A 16,979-nucleotide genomic window follows, 5' to 3' on the forward strand; every position below is an offset into this window, starting at 1 on the left:
CCTTAAAAGAGGATGTAGACAGTAAAGGCAGTGTAGAGCTTCTGACTAAACGTGCCACATGCGAATCAACAATGGGAGGGACTTCCCACTTAGTACACTCCTTGGTAGGGAAAGGGTAAAAAGACGCTAGTCTTTTTGGGACCTGGAACTGCTTTACCAGGAGTACCCCAAGCTTCTCCCATGAGCTCAGTGAGCTGTTCTGATTGAGGGAACTTAACCACCTTTCAGGCTTTTCAGGTCTCCTTTGTGTTTATAGAGAAAATGTTTCACAACAACAGTTAGTTACTTGAATTTAACAAGATCAAATGTGGCGTTTCTCACATTCCTGACATGTTCCAGAATGCATTCCTTAAGCATCCGAGTCGTCAAGCCCACATATTTGACATTGCATTAGCAAGTTATACAATAAACGAGAGTGTTTATGTTTTAATGACTACCAGTTATTACTATAACCAGCTCCCTGGGTATATACAGCTGGACCTGGTGATTGCCGTATGCTAGATATGATTGGCTGAGATTGCCCATAAGTAAGGAATTTCCCAGCCATACTTCACGCTGCCCTAGGCGAAACGTTTCTTTGCACAGAGAAGCTGATAGCGGCCGGGCATCATCCTGATAGCAGCGTGGAAGGAGATCCCCACTGCTCTAGCCGCGCGCCCCCCGTGCATGTTGCACACCCCACAGCACAGAGGGCCTGATTCAGACCCGTTCGCTAGCAAGCGATCACTCGAAATGAGCGATGTTTTGCAAAGTGCGCATGCATCGCAGTGCGCGAACTAGTCCGAGCGATCGGAAAGCAATCGCTCGCCCAGCAGTGACAGCCCAGCTGAATGAGTGACAGGTCAAGCCGTTTGTGGGTGGTAACAGGGGCAGGACACTGGAAACGGGGGAATGGAGGTGCAAACGCAGGCGTGCCTGAGCATATTAACGCCGTTTCAGAGGCGTGCATAATTAACAGGCAGCGTCATAGTACACGTCACCTGATTGATTTATACACTGAAGTGCTCATAGTGCTTGTGGTAGGGTACAGTCAACCGCAAGCGCTGCGGTCAATTCTGATGGAAGCAGATGTACCGATGGTTGCATACACTTCCTGGAGATGACGTGTGCTAGTGGGCAGCTGCACACACAAAGTGATTGCACGCCAAGACATAGTGGGCGTGCTTATGCCTTGCCGTGCGATCGCCTGCCTTGACATCACTTAGCTGAATTTGCATACGCTGGGAGCGAGCGTCTGCATCTAGCGACCAGGTCTGAATCAGGCCCAGAGCCTCAGACACAGAGACGAGTGACCGGGCACCATCCAGGTTGTTACAAGAAGGAGCTTCTCGGAATACAACCACTCGCTGTGGTATCAAAGACGCACAACCGCCGCACTAAGGCCCTGATTCAGAGCCGGACGCTCTGACCAGAGCGCTCGCTCTGAATAAGGGCCCACCTCCATAAATATGGAGCGTCCTCCTGGACGCTCGTATAGCTGTAGGTCACCACCCACAGCATATACGAGCGTGCAGGATGATGGTCGCGATGGTCTTGACCATCGCCACTGCGAGCCAAAGCCTGCGGTTGAGTTTCTCAACCGCAAGGCCCGGAGTGATTTTGGCTCTATCAGAGCCAAAATCACTCCCACTGACATCACTAGTGATGTCAGTGGGGCCGGCTTCTGACGGTAGGCGTTCCCTTGGGAACGCCTCCGTCTGGCAGGCACGCCCCCGGCACGCCCACAAAAGGGGGCGTGCTGTCAATCAACATCGACAGCACGCCCCCTTTGATCAGACACAACGAGCGAAGGAAAGACCTTCGCTCGTCGCGTCTCGCGCATGCGCACGACGGAGCTCCCTCCGTCGTACGCATGCGCAGTGCACACCATCGACCCACTTGCGAGCGGACAGCCGCTCGCGAGTGGGTCTGAATGAGGCCCTAAGCACCAGCGGGGGCCAAAACCTACAAAAGGACTGAGCTAAGTATCACTGGCTCATCCGCTACTGCATAAATTGCTTTTTTTCAATATTCTGGGTATACTTCCAGCACTGCGATAGCAGCACTAAATATGTAATTACGTTTGGCATTTTTTGAGTGTTCAAGAAAAGTTTTAAATTTGACATAGATCTCAGTGCCGTTCCCCCTTTTCCTCTCCCCATAACTCTAACAGCAATACCTCTATTATCATATCCACTACTCTGTATGACATTGTGGTAAAAACCATACGATGCACAGGAATTATTATATAATCCCTCTTTGATGATTAATGTGATTAAGGCTGTTTTGAGTAAATAGGAGAGAGAGATACTTTTCTGATCCTTAAGAATTTAAATGAACCTAGTAAAGGGAATATTCTGTAGGTCTGATGATTACTGACACTCATGCACTACAGAAAAGAAAACAATGTCTGTATGATATCCCAAGCGTTTGGGAGTGGAAATGAGTTATAGTTATTATAAGTAAGAGATGTCATCTAATTGATGTATGGTATGATTACCCAACTACTGCTTTTTTCACATTGGAATATTAATGAGTGTACCCTGGTGTATTTCTGTGATTTAATAGAAAGAATTCTTTTCTGTGTGTGAATTTGGACTAAACATGTGACACTGTTATAATTATTAAATGTCACAATGTGCCTACTATGACAGAGAATACAGAGAATATTTTACCATACACATCAGTCCCTGCCCCAGTGGAGCTTACACTCTATGGGCCTGATTCAGAGCCGGACGCAATTAGCGCTCGCTCGTCCAGAAAATAGGGGTGGCTATTCCAATGAACCGTTCGCTCTTTGCGGTCTGTTCACGCCTCTAGGTCTGAACGAGCGAACAAAACTTGCGGTCGTTTTTTGGGAAACTACGCCCCCTGGCCGCTCGCATCCTACGTCATGTCCGCTATTTATTAGATTAATCAAGTACATCAACCAGGGTATCAGCTGCTCGCTATTCTTGTGGTTGGTTTTTGCTACCACAATCTTGCGAGCAGTTCTGGCTATAAAATAACCCAGTGACGTGGTCAATGACGCTGCTGTATTAATTATGCACACCCTTAAAACGCCCGTTTTGATCTTTAAGCACGCCTGCGTTCGGATCTCCACTCCCCGTTTTCAAGCACCTTCCCCTGTTACCACCCACATACGCCTCATTCTGTCACTCAAATTATCAGGCATTCGCTATTTTGCGAGCACATGAATTTCGACCGCACTGACTAGTTCGCGCATGCGTATAACGATTCGTACGCATGCGCAGTTGGGCAAACATCGCTCGGAGCGAACGAGCGGCCGCTTACGAGCGGCTCTGAATCAGGCCCTATATTCCCTATCACATGTTCACACACATACACACAATGGTCAATTTTTGTTGGGAGCCAATTAACCTACCTGTATATTTTTGGAGTGTGGGAGGAAACCGGAGCACCCGGAGGAAACCCACGCAAGCACAGGGAGAATATACAAACTCCACACACAGCCGTAGTGGGAACCGAACCCCTGCCCTCAGTGCTGTGAGGCAGTAATGCTAACCATTACACCGTCTGTGCTACCCAGAGTTTGCTTACTAACCTATGCATCATTGTATGAATTGTCTCTGGCTTGAGCACAAAATATCTGGTGTGTGCAATTGTGGCATAAATGAATCATTGCCGGGTTATTATTTATTAACAACCTGGTATTTTGGAACATTGTATTATCGCAGCAGGGCATTGAATTACACCTAGGAGGATCTGGATAAGAATCCTCTTCTTCGTAATGTGTGTTTAGTGTTTGTCCAACCTTATTTTAAGTAATATTATTAAATGTTAAAGTTTTATTAATGCATAAATGACATAATAAGTAGTGGCCCCAACAATGAGTCTTCTTTTTCTCTTCTATTGTCTGGTGAATATTTTTCTGACTCTGGTTAGCACCACCAGCATACACTGATTGCCAATTGTGGTTATATTACATTTCTCTAGTTGGTCTCATCTATACCAATCTCTGCTACAAAAATCCTGTGCGGCTCTCACTGTTCTGTCTGTTTCTTCAGATGATGCGTCAGAATCAGAACGCTGGGTGGACTGTGGCCCTCATTCAGACCCACTCGCGAGCGGCTGTCCGCTCGCAAGTGGGTCGATGGTCCGCGCTGCGCATGACGGAGGGAGCTCCGTTGTGCGCATGCGCGAGACCCGACGAGCAAAGGACTTTCCTTCGCTCGGAGTGTCTCATCAAAGGGGGCGTGCTGTCGATGTTGACTGACAGCACGCCCCCTTTGGTGGGCGTGTCGGGGGCGTGCCTGCCAGGCGGAGGCGTTCCCAAGGGAACGCCTACCGTCTGAAGCCGGCCCCACTGACATCACTAGTGATGTCAGTGGGAGTGATTTTGGCTCTGATAGAGCCAAAATCACTCCTGGCCTTGCAGTTGAAAAACTCAACCGCAGGCTTTTGCTCGCAGTTTCGATGGTCGCGATGGTCAAGACCATCGCGACCATCATCCTGCACGCTCGTATATGCTGTGGGTGGTGACCCACAGCTATACGAGCGTCCAGGAGGACGCTCCATATTAATGGAGGTGGGCCCTGATTCAGAGCGAGCGCTCTGGTCAGAGCGTCCGGCTCTGAATCAGGGCCTGAGAGTATAATACAGGCCGCCTACATGCCTTGTTGGCAAACACCCAATGTGGCTCCTGGACAGGGGCTGGTACTGTGGGCTGGTGAGGTGGTACATAACAAATAGTACACAGACAGCCCTGCACAGAATCCTGAGGGGACAAGCCCGCTGAACAGGATCTGCAAGTAACCAGCACAGGGGCCCCATGCTCCTGTTTTCCCTTAGAAGACATAGTAATAACCAGCCAGCAGCACACAATCATTGTATGGCTAGTAATGCAATGCGACAGCCTTCACAAATACAAGTAAATGTGAAGTAATAATGAAGCCCTACACACCTGGTAGTTGAGGTTTAAAACAAGAGCAGCAGGGATAGATATAACAGACAGTCAGAAAGTGTTAAGACAGTATATCACCACAGCAGAGCTAGCACAAGTCACATACAATGCATATACAGTGCATCCGGAAAGTATTCACAATGCTTCACTTTTTCCACATTTTGTTATGTTACAGCCTTATTCCAAAATGGAATAAATTAATTTTTGTCCTCAAAATTCTACACACAATGCCCCCATAATGACAATGGGCCTGATTCAGAGCCGGACGCAATTAGCGCTTGCTCGTCCAGAAAATAGGGGTGGCTATTCAAATGAACCGTTCGCTCTTTGCGGTCTGTTCACGCCTCTATGTCTGAACGAGCGAACAAAACTTGCGGTCATTTTTTTTAAAACTATGCCCCCTGGCCGCTCGCATCCTACGTCATGTCCGCTATTTATTAGATTAATCGAGTACATCGACCAGAATATGAACTGCTCGCTATTCTTGGGGTTGGTTTTTGCTACCACAATTTTGCGAGCAGTTCTGGCTATAAAATAACCCAGTGACGTGGTCAATGACGCTGCTGTATTAATTATGCACACCCTTAAAACGCCCGTTTTGACCTTTAAGCACGCCACTCCCCGTTTTCAAGCACCTTCCCCTGTTACCACCCACATACGCCTCCTCCTTTCACTCAAAATAGCAGGCATTTGCTATTTAGCGAACAAACAATTTTCGGCCGCACTGACCGGTTCGCGCATGCGTACTACGATCCGTACGCATGCGCAGTTGGGCAAACATCGCTCGGAGCGAACGAGCGGCCGCTTACGAGCGGCTCTGAATCAGGCCCAATGTGTAAAAAGTTTTTTTACGATTTTTGCTAATTTATAAAAAAAAAACATCACATGTACATAAGTATTCACAGCCTTTGCTCAATACTTTGTTGATGCACCTTTGGCAGCAATTACAGCCTCAAGTCTTTTTGAATATGATGCCACAAGCTTGGCACACCTATCTTTATGCAGTTTCACCCATTCCTCTTTGCAGCACCTCTCAAGCTCCATCAGGTTGGATGGGAAGAGTCGGTGCACAGCCATTTTCAGATCTCTCCAGAGATGTTCAATCAGATTCAAGTCTGGTCTCTGGCTGGGCTACTCAAGGACATTCACAGAGTTGTCCTGAAGCCACTCCTTTGATATCTTGCCTGTGTGCTTAGGGTCGTTGTCCTGTTGAAAGATGAACCAGTCTGAAGTCAAGAGCAGGTTTTCATCCAGGATGTCTCTGTACATTGCTGCCTTCATCTTTCCCTCTATTCTGACTAGTCTCCTAGTTCCTGCTGCTGAAAAACATCTCCACAGCATGATGCTGCCACCACCATGCTTCACTGTAGGGATGGTATTTGCCTGGTGATGAGCGGTGCCTGGTTTCCTCCAAACATAACGCCTGGCATTCACGCCAAAGAGTACAATCTTTGTCTGTCATGACCTGAGAGTCCTTCAGGTGCAATTTGGCAAACTCCAGATGGGCTGCCACGTGCTTTTTACGAAGGAGTCTGTCCACTCTAATATACAGACCTGATTGGTGGATTGCTGCAGAGATGGTTGTCCTTCTGGAAGGTTCTCCTTTCTTCACAGAGGAATGCTGTAGCTCTGACAGAGTGACCATTGGGTTCTTGGTCACCTCCCTGACTAGGGCCCTTCTCCCCCGATCGCTCAGTTTAAACGGCCGTTGTGTCCAAACGTCTTCCATTTATGGATGATGGAGGCCACTGTGCTCATTGGGACTTTCAAAGCAGCAGATATTTTTCTGTACCCTTTCCCAGATTTGAGATTAAGAGACAATCCTGTCTCGGAGGTCTACAGACAATTCCTTGGACTTCATGCTTGGTTTGTGCTCTGACATGAACTGTCAAGTATGGGACCTTATATAGACCGGTGTATGCCTTTCAAAATCATGTCCAATCAACTGAATTTACCACAGGTGGACTCCAATTAAGCTGTAGGAACATATCAAGGATGATCACTGGAAACAGGATGCACCTGAGCTCAGTTTTGATCTTCATGGCAAAGGCCGTGAATACTTATGTACCTGTGATTTCGTGCTGTATTTTTTTTAATTAAATTTGCAAAAATCCCAAAAAAACTTTTTACACGTTGTCATTATGGGGTATTGTGTGTAGAATTTTGAGGACAAAAATGAATTTATTCCATTTTGGAATAAGGCTGTAACATAACAAAATGTGAAAAAATGAAGCGTTGAGAGTACTTTCCGGATTCACTGTAAATATACTTATAATGGGCACTAAATCAACTACTCAAGCCACACAGGGCTGGTAGGATTTGTATAGCCTGGCCCCAGCATAGGCAAACGCAGGGGGGGGTTTCCATCTGCCTGGACACCCCCCTCCCCAGCCCACACCATGAATATAATAGAAATAGTAATATAATAGGATTTTACTAGTGCTGCATTTTATTCTCAGTATCACAAATGAAATAATTAGCACCACCTGTGGATCTTTTAACATGTATCAGCCAGTGATAACCTGTGCACCAACTAGGAGATCTGGAAAGCATTCACTTAGGGATGCACTGCTATAGAGCCCAATATGTACATATATGTCCAGTGCAGTGCTAGGTCCTTCTGCTGCTCCTCCAGGCTCCTGAACTTGCTTCAATAGTCAGGTGCACACATCTAAAATAAAAACATTCAGCTCAGGCGGGATGGCCCTACTGCCGCATCTAATGGATTACTGTGATAGCTGGTCCTGTATATGCCAGAATTATGACACACACTACACTTTGTATGACACATATTAAAGCTGTTTAAGTACTAATTCTGCCCTCTTCATGGACTGGCCACACTCACTCTAAAATCAAGCATTTGGAAACCCCCCTCTAGAAATCCTGCGTTTGCCACTGCCCAGGGAGAGGTATACAGGGAGACTGGACCCGAATCTCTCGAGACCTGTAGCTTCGAAAAAGCCCTGTTTAATGGCTGCCGAGCGTCTCATATAGGGAGGAGGGTCAGGGGAGGAGCAGCTTAGAGACGGGAAACCTCTTGTGAGGGAATGCGTTCTGGGCTGAGGGAGGGGCTGCCAGGGGAGAGCCTACCTCCCTTCTACTGCATCAACCGCCGGGTGCCGCTGACCTCTACATGGTCCCAGACATCAGCTTTTAACTGCCCCGGTGGTCTAGTGGGGGCGGACGAACCAGTCACCCCACTGCAGCGTCCTCCGGCAGGTCTCTACCGCCGGAGATAAGGACTGCACAACATGCGGGGAATCGCCTAACCTGTACTTCTCAGTGTATCTTGCCGCAGTCCTGGGTCCCCAGTGGAGTGGCTAGCCGACCCCCGTCTGCGACCACCGTAATCACTGGACCAATCACCGGTGTTGCTGAAGAAGCCGCACAGGCGCTCATTAGGACACCTTGCCGCTTGCTCAGGTAAATAAAATAAAAAAACCTCATAAAAATAAAGCTTGGGGCTGCCTATGCAGTCCCCCTGTCTAAGGGTGCGGACGGTCCTGCCGGCACCAAACGAAAAACTGTCTGCCTATGGCTGGGAGCGGGGTATATGTGGAGGAGGACCGGTGCATTTTGGGAGCTAATGCATTAACTGTTTGGTGCCGGACCTGGGGTGTGACTTCAGTTGTCGGTCATGCTGTGAGGAGGTAATACTCTAATAAGCTTTGCTTTTAAAGAGAGCTGTAGTGGAAAGTCAAGGCAACATCAAACAGTGCTTTAAACTGAAGTTAGTGGTCCTTTTAAAAGAATTTTCAGTAATTTAAACTTAACTTCAATAATTTAACTGAAAAATGAGGAAGCACAGAATCACACAGCAATACTAACCCCAATGCTAACGACTGCTGTACAAATGCTGCTATATAATCTCACTGGCATTCCAGCACTTCCAATCAGTTTCCAGGAATCAGCACTGTCAGCTGACCAGTGCACTTTTTACATTGATGCCGGAGTCATCACTTTTTGACCATCAGAAGAACAACCGTTCCGACACACTTAGGACCTCATTCAGAGTCTATCGCTAGAACTGTGCGCTCGCAAGCGGCCCGATGGTTTGCGTACGTGCATGCGCACGCTTCTTTCTACGCGTGCGCGAACTACTCTGTGTGATCGCAGGCCGCTTGCTCGCCCAGCAAAGACAGCCCAGTGTAATGAGTGACAGGAGAGGCCGTTTGTGGGTGGTAACAGGGGCAGGACACTAATAACGGGGGAGTGGAGGTGCAAACGCAGGCGTGCCTGAGGGTTTCAACGCCGTTTTAGAGGCATGTAAAATGAACAGGCAGCGTCATAGTACACGTCACATGCCTCTTTTTTACACTGAAGTCCTCGCAGTGCTTGCGGTAGGGTAAGGCAACCACAAGCGCTGTGATCGCTTCCGATTGTCCTCGATGTACCAATGTTTTAAAACACTTCCTGGAGATGACGCTTGCTGGTGGGCGGCTCTGCCTGTGTGATTGGGCGTATGTTGGTCGCTCGCTAAGACATGGAGGGCATGCTTATACCTTGGCGAGCGATCGCTTCCCGTGGCGTCACTTTGACAAATTTGCATACCCTGGGGGCGAGCGATCGCATCTACCAAGAGACTCTGAATGAGGTCCTTAGCTCCTAAATACCATGAAACGTGTACTGTCACAATATGACACAAGGCCACGTAAACTTGCAGAAGATTATACTTACTCCAACATGCCCCCCATCTAGCTTGTGACATGGCACAGAGAGAGGAGGGAGGGAATATTGTTCTCACAGGATAATCCAGGCATGTGCTGTTTGTTATACACCAGAGACACTGCAAATGGGAATCAACACAAAGCCGTTAGTGAGTGCGAATGGAGCTTGTATCACAGGTAGCAATGAATTATGCAGCATGGGTCATGTTTAAATATTTTGAAAAGAGAATAATAAAAAAAAAACTCATAAACCTATGTCAGTTTTCATGCAATGCGTGGTTGTGTGATAGGATAATGAGCCATTTGCAGTCGTTAGTTCACAATGTAATTTTGAAGGCAATAGTGGCCGTAAGCTTGCTCTGATCTCTGTACATAACCCTGTCAGTCTGTTACATTGTATATTATATTTTCTAAGACTATTGTTGGTGAATTAAATGATCCCCAATGTCCACAAAGTTACATCAGCCGCTATCCCACAGTGAGGAACAGGAACATTATTGGCGTTGGGCTAACGTCAGTCTCGGTGATGTGTGCAGCCGAACATTGCGACATGCACATCAAACGACAATGGAATTCAACAAATAAACTTTGTATTCCATATAAACCTGCTCAGCATATTAATTATATCAAGAGTTCACAAAGTTAGCACCAACGACCAATTACTGTACCCAGAAGGTGTTTGGCGATTTCTAACTGTCCTATGATAGTATCACTCTTATGTAAGAGGAGTACAACGTGCCAGTATCAGATGCAGTAACCCATATGTTCTTATTGTCTAAACCACAGAGTTTACAAAGCAATGAGTTAAAAATATAGTGAGACTCATTCAGAGTTATGAACTAATCTGCACTTGGACTCACCCTGCCGTGGTATGGGGGTGGTGGGGGGGGGAGTGTGAAATACTGGCTGCTGCTGTATGGCATCTATCGTGAAGCTGCAACTTACAGTTGAGCAGGAACATACTACATCCCAATACTAAATCTGCATATCTAAATATAACCCCCTGCAGCGTAATATGGTTTTACCAAGCTTCAAAGCTGCACCTCCTAGTTGGATTTACCCCTAACTGTAAATGGCCCCAGTGTGTCCAGATGATCAAAAATAAATACAAAGGGGGGATCTCAATTGAACGCGATGTGCCGCAGCGAAGCCCGCCGTCGCATATATTGGCCTTATGCGGTAGGGTCGAAAACCGCAAGTTTTTCCTTCACACCTCTATGAGGTACGAGGGACAGCTTGCGATACCAGCGGGCATGTCCATCGCACTGAAATGAATTCCCCCCAAATAGTCTACACACAATCAGAACATCCAGCACTAGCCGTTACATTACTATCCAGGCACCCTGCAAGCCATGTACAGCTGCTGTGGCCATGTGACGTTGCCGCCCCAGGGTCCAGCACTAGCCGTTACATTAATATCCAGGGACCCTGCAAGTCATGTACAGCTGCTGTGGCCATGTGACTGTGCCGCCCCCAGGGTCCAGCACTAGCCATTACATTACTATCCAGGCACCCTGCAAGCCATGTACAGCTGCTGTGGCCATGTGACTGTGCCGCCCCCAGGGTCCAGCACTAGCCATTACATTAATATCCAGGGACCCTGCAAGCCATGTACAGCTGCTGTGACCATGTGACTGTGCTGCCCCCAGGGTCCAGCACTAGCCATTACATTAATATCCAGGGACCCTGCAAGCCATGTACAGCTGCTGTGGCCATGTGACGGTGCCGCCCACAGGGTCCAGCACTAGCCGTTACATTAATATCCAGGGAACCTGCAAGCCATGTACAGCTGCTGTGGGAATGTGACTGTGCCGCCCCCAGGGTCCAGAACTAGCCGTTACATTAATATCCAGGGACCCTGCAAGCCATATACAGCTGCTGTGGCCATGTGACGGTGCCGCCCACAGGGTCCAGCACTAGCCGTTACATTAATATCCAGGGAACCTGCAAACCATGTACTGCTGCTGTGGCCATGTGACGGTGCCGCCCCCAGGGTCCGGCGTGGCGGCAGGCTCTGCACACACATATACACACCCAGTTATTAATACAGCATTCTCTGTCAACTGAATAAAATAGGAGGTGTATAGGTTTCGATGAAACACACTGCACCACATGCAAGTTAATACAGGATACTGAGAGGAACTTACAGTGACATTTTTCAGGCATTCTTCACAAGTCCTCCCAGAGTAAAAGCTGCAAGCTGCAAAAGAGAGAACAGAAAATGAACACATCTGTGCTAAAGTGTATAATATGAGCAAACATCTGCAATGTTCTTGCGGCTACTGATGAAGAAACAAACAAGTTTTGCTACACCTAAAGATTTTTATCTATGAGATACAATACTGCCGTGTTTCTCAAACTCTGTACTCACAGAACCCTAACAGTGCGTGTTTTCAAGGTATCCCCAGAAATAACTACCACCTGTAGATCTTAGTCAATTAACAAACCTATGCTCCAGCTAGATAATCTGGAAAACATGCACTGTTAAGCCGGGCACACACAAGATAATGTGAGTACCCAGTGACGGCAGATGTCATGACGTTTGTCGAAACTAGATTATTGGCTGAGACAAGATCAGTTTAAAATTGAATCGCAGCGACACCATCTTGCGACTGGCGGCAAGACGCCATTTTGCGAGATGGCCGCCTAAGCGCCATTTTAGATAAACTCACACTTTAGTACATGTGGCGATAATACTATTAGCAAGTTACAGCGATTCACCAGAAGCCTATTTCATGACTTTACGTATTATAAAGGATATACAGTCAGGTCCATAAATATTGGGACATTGACAGAATTTTCATATTTTGCCCTCTATTCACCACCACAATGGCTTTGAAATGAAACAAACAAGATGTGCTTTAACTGCAGACTTTCAGATTTAATGTGAGGGTAATTACATCCAAAGCAGATGAACGGTGCAGGAATTACAACGGTTTCTATATGTGCCTCCCAGTTTTTAAGGGGCCAAAAGTAATGGGACAAACTAAACAATCCTAAATCTAACTTTCACTTTTTAATACTTTGTTGCAAACCCTTTGCAGGCAAATACAGCCTGAAGTCTAGAACGCATAGACATCACCAGACGCTGGGTTTCATCCCTGGTGATGCTCTGCCAGGCCTCTACTGCAAATGTCTTCAGTTCCTGCTTGTTCTTGGGGCATTTTCCCTTCAGTTTTGTCTTCATCAAGTGAAATGCATGCTCAATCGGATTCAGATCAGGGGATTGACTTGGCCATTGCATAACAATCCACTTTTTAGCTTTAAAAAACTCTTTGGTTGCTTTTGCAGTATGCTTCGGGTCATTGTCCATCTGCACTGTGAAGCGCTGTCCAATGAGTTCTGAAGCATTTGACTGAATATGAGCATATAATATTGCCCGAAACACTTCAGAATTCATTCTGCTGCTTTTGTCAGCAGTCACATCATCAATAAATACAAGGGAACCAGTTCCATTGGCAGCCATACATGCCCACGCAATGACACTACCACAACCATGCTTCGCTGATGAGGTGGTATGTTTTGGATCATGAGTAGTTCCTTTCCTTCTCCATACTCTTCTCTTCCCATCACTCAGGTACAAGTTGATCTTTGTCTCATCTGTCCATAGGATGTTGTTCCAGAACTGTAATGGCTTTTTTAGATGTTGTTTGGCAAACTCTAATTTGGTCTTCCTGTTTTTGTGGCTCACCAATGGTTTACATCTTGTGGTGAACCCTCTATATTCACTCTTGTGAAGTCTTCTCTTGATTGTTGACTTTGACACATATACACCTACCTCCTGGAGAGTGTTCTTGATTTGGCCAACTGTTGTGAAGGAGTTTTTCTTCACCAGGGAAATAATTCTTCTGTCATCCACCACAATTGTTTTCCGTCGTCTTCCGGGTCTTTTGGTGTTGCTGAGCTCTCCGGTGCGTTCTTTCGGTTCCAAACAGTTGATTTGGCCACACCTAATGTTTTTGCTATTTCTCTGATGGGTTTGTTTTGATTTTTCAGCCTAATGATGGCTTGCTTCACTGATAGTGACAGCTCTTTGGATCTCATATTGAAAGTCGACAGCAACTGATTCCAAATGCAAATGTTATACCTAGAATCAACTCCAGACCTTTTACCTGCTTAATTAATAATGAAATAATGAGGGAATAGCCCACACCTGTCCATGAAATAGCTTTTGAGTTGATAGTCCCATTACTTTTGGCCCCTTAAAAAGTGGGAGGCACATATAGAAACCGTTGTAATTCCTACACCGTTCACCTGATTTGGATTCAATTACCCACAAATTAAATCTGAAAGTCTGCAGTTAAAGCACATCTTGTTTGTTTCATTTCAAAGCCATTGTGGTGGTGAATAGAGGCCAAAATATGAAAATTCTGTCAATGTCCCAATATTTATGGACCTGACTGTATTTCAGAAATGACTTTACAGTATGCCAAAATTGATTGCATTAGCTGAATAAAGCAAATGACTACGTGACAACTAGCTTGTGTAGATAAGCTTCCTGGACAGTGTCTGCCCTCACTACAGGTGGTCTGGCTCGAATACACACCTACATTAGCAAGCTTCCTGCAATGACATGATTTCAAAGACTAGAGTGTCATCTTAGGTCTGTCTCTTGTAGCTGGGCTATTTGCATTTCACACAAGAGACTGGGAGAATAAAGAGTATTTCTTTTGAAGCCTGGGACAGGTGGGGGGGACTGCTGGCAGAGTGGGCATGTGGAACTATCTGGCTCAGCATGTCACACTGTTAAGATGTTCACTTAGTGAGAGTTAAGTGCACCCTTCCTCATACACACATTAATACGTCTTTATATCAAACCCCAAATACTCACACATTACATATTCACACATAAGGTTTAATAAGCTTTAAAGCACAGGTTCTCAAACTCGGTCCTCGGGACCCCAAACAGTGCATGTTTTCCAGGTCTCCTCACAGAATCACAGGTGAATTAATTATTTCCTGTGTATCTTTTAAAATGTGTCAGTGAATAATGAATACACCTGTGCACCTGCTGGGTGACCTGGAAAACGTGAACTGTGTGGGGTCCTGAGGACAGAGTTTGAGAACCACTGCTTTAAAGTATATGATTTAAGTTGGTTCAGTTAGTTTAAATGCTGAGAAATAAAGATATTTGATAACTAAGGTTTTATACATGTTAAGACAGCCGTGTTTGGTTTCGAACTGATGCGTACTCTTTTTACAGTATTCCGGTGTTATCGGTGGGGAGGTCGCATCATGCATTCTCGAGTTATGGATCGCAGAGGCTACAAGCAACAAAATGTATATTTCATGAACACCTGTTAGGATGTTACAGGGGGTGGGAAGGGAAAGACCCCCAGCTGTTAGAGGCAGGAAGAGTATATTTGAAGCAGCCTGTTAAACGCTCTGTAACAGATGGTTCCCCCATGGGAACCAATGGCATAAGCAAGAAATTTCTCTATTGTCTATTGTCTATTCTGGGGGGTATAAACATGTGTGCTCAAACACTGGGTCTTTAGTCTTCTTGCTGAATGCTGATAGACGGAGGTTTTCTTTCTGAATGCCGGGATCTGGTCCAGAGCGCATGCGTATGTATACTGTACTTGGGGTCTGTATAATTCCTTGCCGCTAAATTGTACACAGATCATAGCGTGTATCTGACTGTACTTTTACTTGAATAATACTTTGTGCTACGGAACCACATGTTCTGAGTCTGGAGTCTCTATTTATTGTTTGACTGTGTACGCAAATTAGCATCATCCTTAGAGGTTTATAGGAAGGATTTTAGAAGGTACAGACAGGGGTATATAGAGGTTCATTTTAATATCGTCACGTTTCTCCCATAGTGCCGTGCGGGAGGATGGAAGAGTGGACGGCGGCGGGCACAGGAGTGGGGATTCAGGCAAGTGTTGTGTTTGCTTTTTCTGTGTCTGTTCTATATATGTAAGGGGCACTGCATGGGGGGGGGGAGACCACTACTGGGGCACTGTATAAGGGGCACTGCATAGGGAGGACCACTACTGGGGGTACTATATAAGGGGGACCACTGCTGGGGCCACTGCATAGGGGGGACCACTACTGGGGACACTGCATAAGGGTCCACTACAGGGGGCACTGCATAAGGGTCCACTACTACAATGGCATTGCAAGAGGGGCACTACTGAGGTGCATATGGAATTGAAAGGAATGTTCCCAGAATGACGAAAAAAGGTGGTGTTTCATGTCGACAAGCACCCATTTTTCAATGACCACACCCACATACTTAGGGGGGGCTACATTTTTTAAATTGCCCTGGGCTCCAAATACCCTAGTTACGCCACTGTCCATAAGGACCAGGTTTGAGAAACATTGCAATACTGTATGTGGTACACTCCAGCAGAAATTTGGTGGCTCTAACATGCCCCAGTGGCTGGTGGTGGCACATGGTTACAACAAAGAATTCACTGCTAAGTGATTGGAAGAATGAAATAATCATAATAATAATTTTTGAGAAGCGGGAAAAACTGCCAAACACACAAAGAACTCTTGAGGGTTTATTTACTCATTAACTGGTTTTTAGAAGTGGAGATGTTGCCTATAGCAACCAATCACCAATCAGATCATACTTATTTATCTAGCACCTTCTAAAAGATAATAGCTAGAATCTGATTAGTTACTATGGGCAACAACTCCACTTCTAATGGAGCATACACACGGTCAGATTTGTCAGATGAACGATTGAACGATTTGAACGATTTTACCAAAGTTTTGAACGATTTTTGACAGCATTAAAATGAATGGAATCGTCCAAGTCTGACTGCAAACCCATCAGATGTCAGATATCGTTATCTGACAAACGGGAACGCGCATCGTTCATCATTCAGGCATATCAGATATGTCAGATTTTCCTTCAGATATGAATGACTGAACGATTTTTAAATCGTTATCGTTCAGATCTGAAGGAAAAATCAGACCGTGTGTATGCACCATTAAACTTGCACTTTAGTAAATATACCCCTTAAGGGACCCAAACACGGAGCGGCCGATCCGATAGATTGGAACGATAGCGCTGCTCTATCGTTCCGTGTGTGGGTATTATATATCGCCCAGTGTGCGCTCTCGTGGGATTGCTCATCCCTCCTCCAGATCTTTCATGCTGCACAAGAGTGCAGGGGTAATGGGGGGTTTTGGTGCCGGCACGTCGGGCAGCGGATCGGTCCATGTGTGGGGACCTCCCGATAGGTCGGCCGTTGCATCGCTGGCTACACATCGTTCTGTCTGTAGCCGGATTTATTGTGAATTAGAAAAGTTTACAGAGGATAAAATGCAGTAAAATGTGTATAATACAAAAACAAAGCATCATTTGGAGTCAGTATGTTATTTTGAAATTCACTGGTACGGCGAGCCTGAATAAACAATGAAGAGATTCCAGGTAATTCTTCAATGGAATT

The 16,979-nt window shown here is 46.1% G+C and overlaps 1 protein-coding gene across 1 annotated transcript in view; it reads right to left on the reverse strand.

Moving 5' to 3' along the window:
• The window catches only part of LOC148473426 (pituitary tumor-transforming gene 1 protein-interacting protein-like), a 135,270-nt gene that overhangs the window by 91,977 nt on the left and 26,314 nt on the right, over nucleotides 1–16,979 (reverse strand). Inside the window, exons 2-3 of the mRNA XM_088459597.1 lie at nucleotides 11,718–11,770; nucleotides 9,581–9,689 (exon numbers count right to left, since the gene is read on the reverse strand). Of these exons, the coding sequence (XP_088315723.1) occupies nucleotides 9,581–9,689; nucleotides 11,718–11,770 (162 nt within the window). The remainder of the gene's footprint in view (nucleotides 1–9,580; nucleotides 9,690–11,717; nucleotides 11,771–16,979) is intronic.

Source organism: Taudactylus pleione, unplaced genomic scaffold (assembly GCF_031769625.1).
Source record: "Taudactylus pleione unplaced genomic scaffold, aTauple2 ptg000916l, whole genome shotgun sequence".
Lineage (NCBI taxonomy): Eukaryota > Metazoa > Chordata > Amphibia > Anura > Myobatrachidae > Taudactylus > Taudactylus pleione.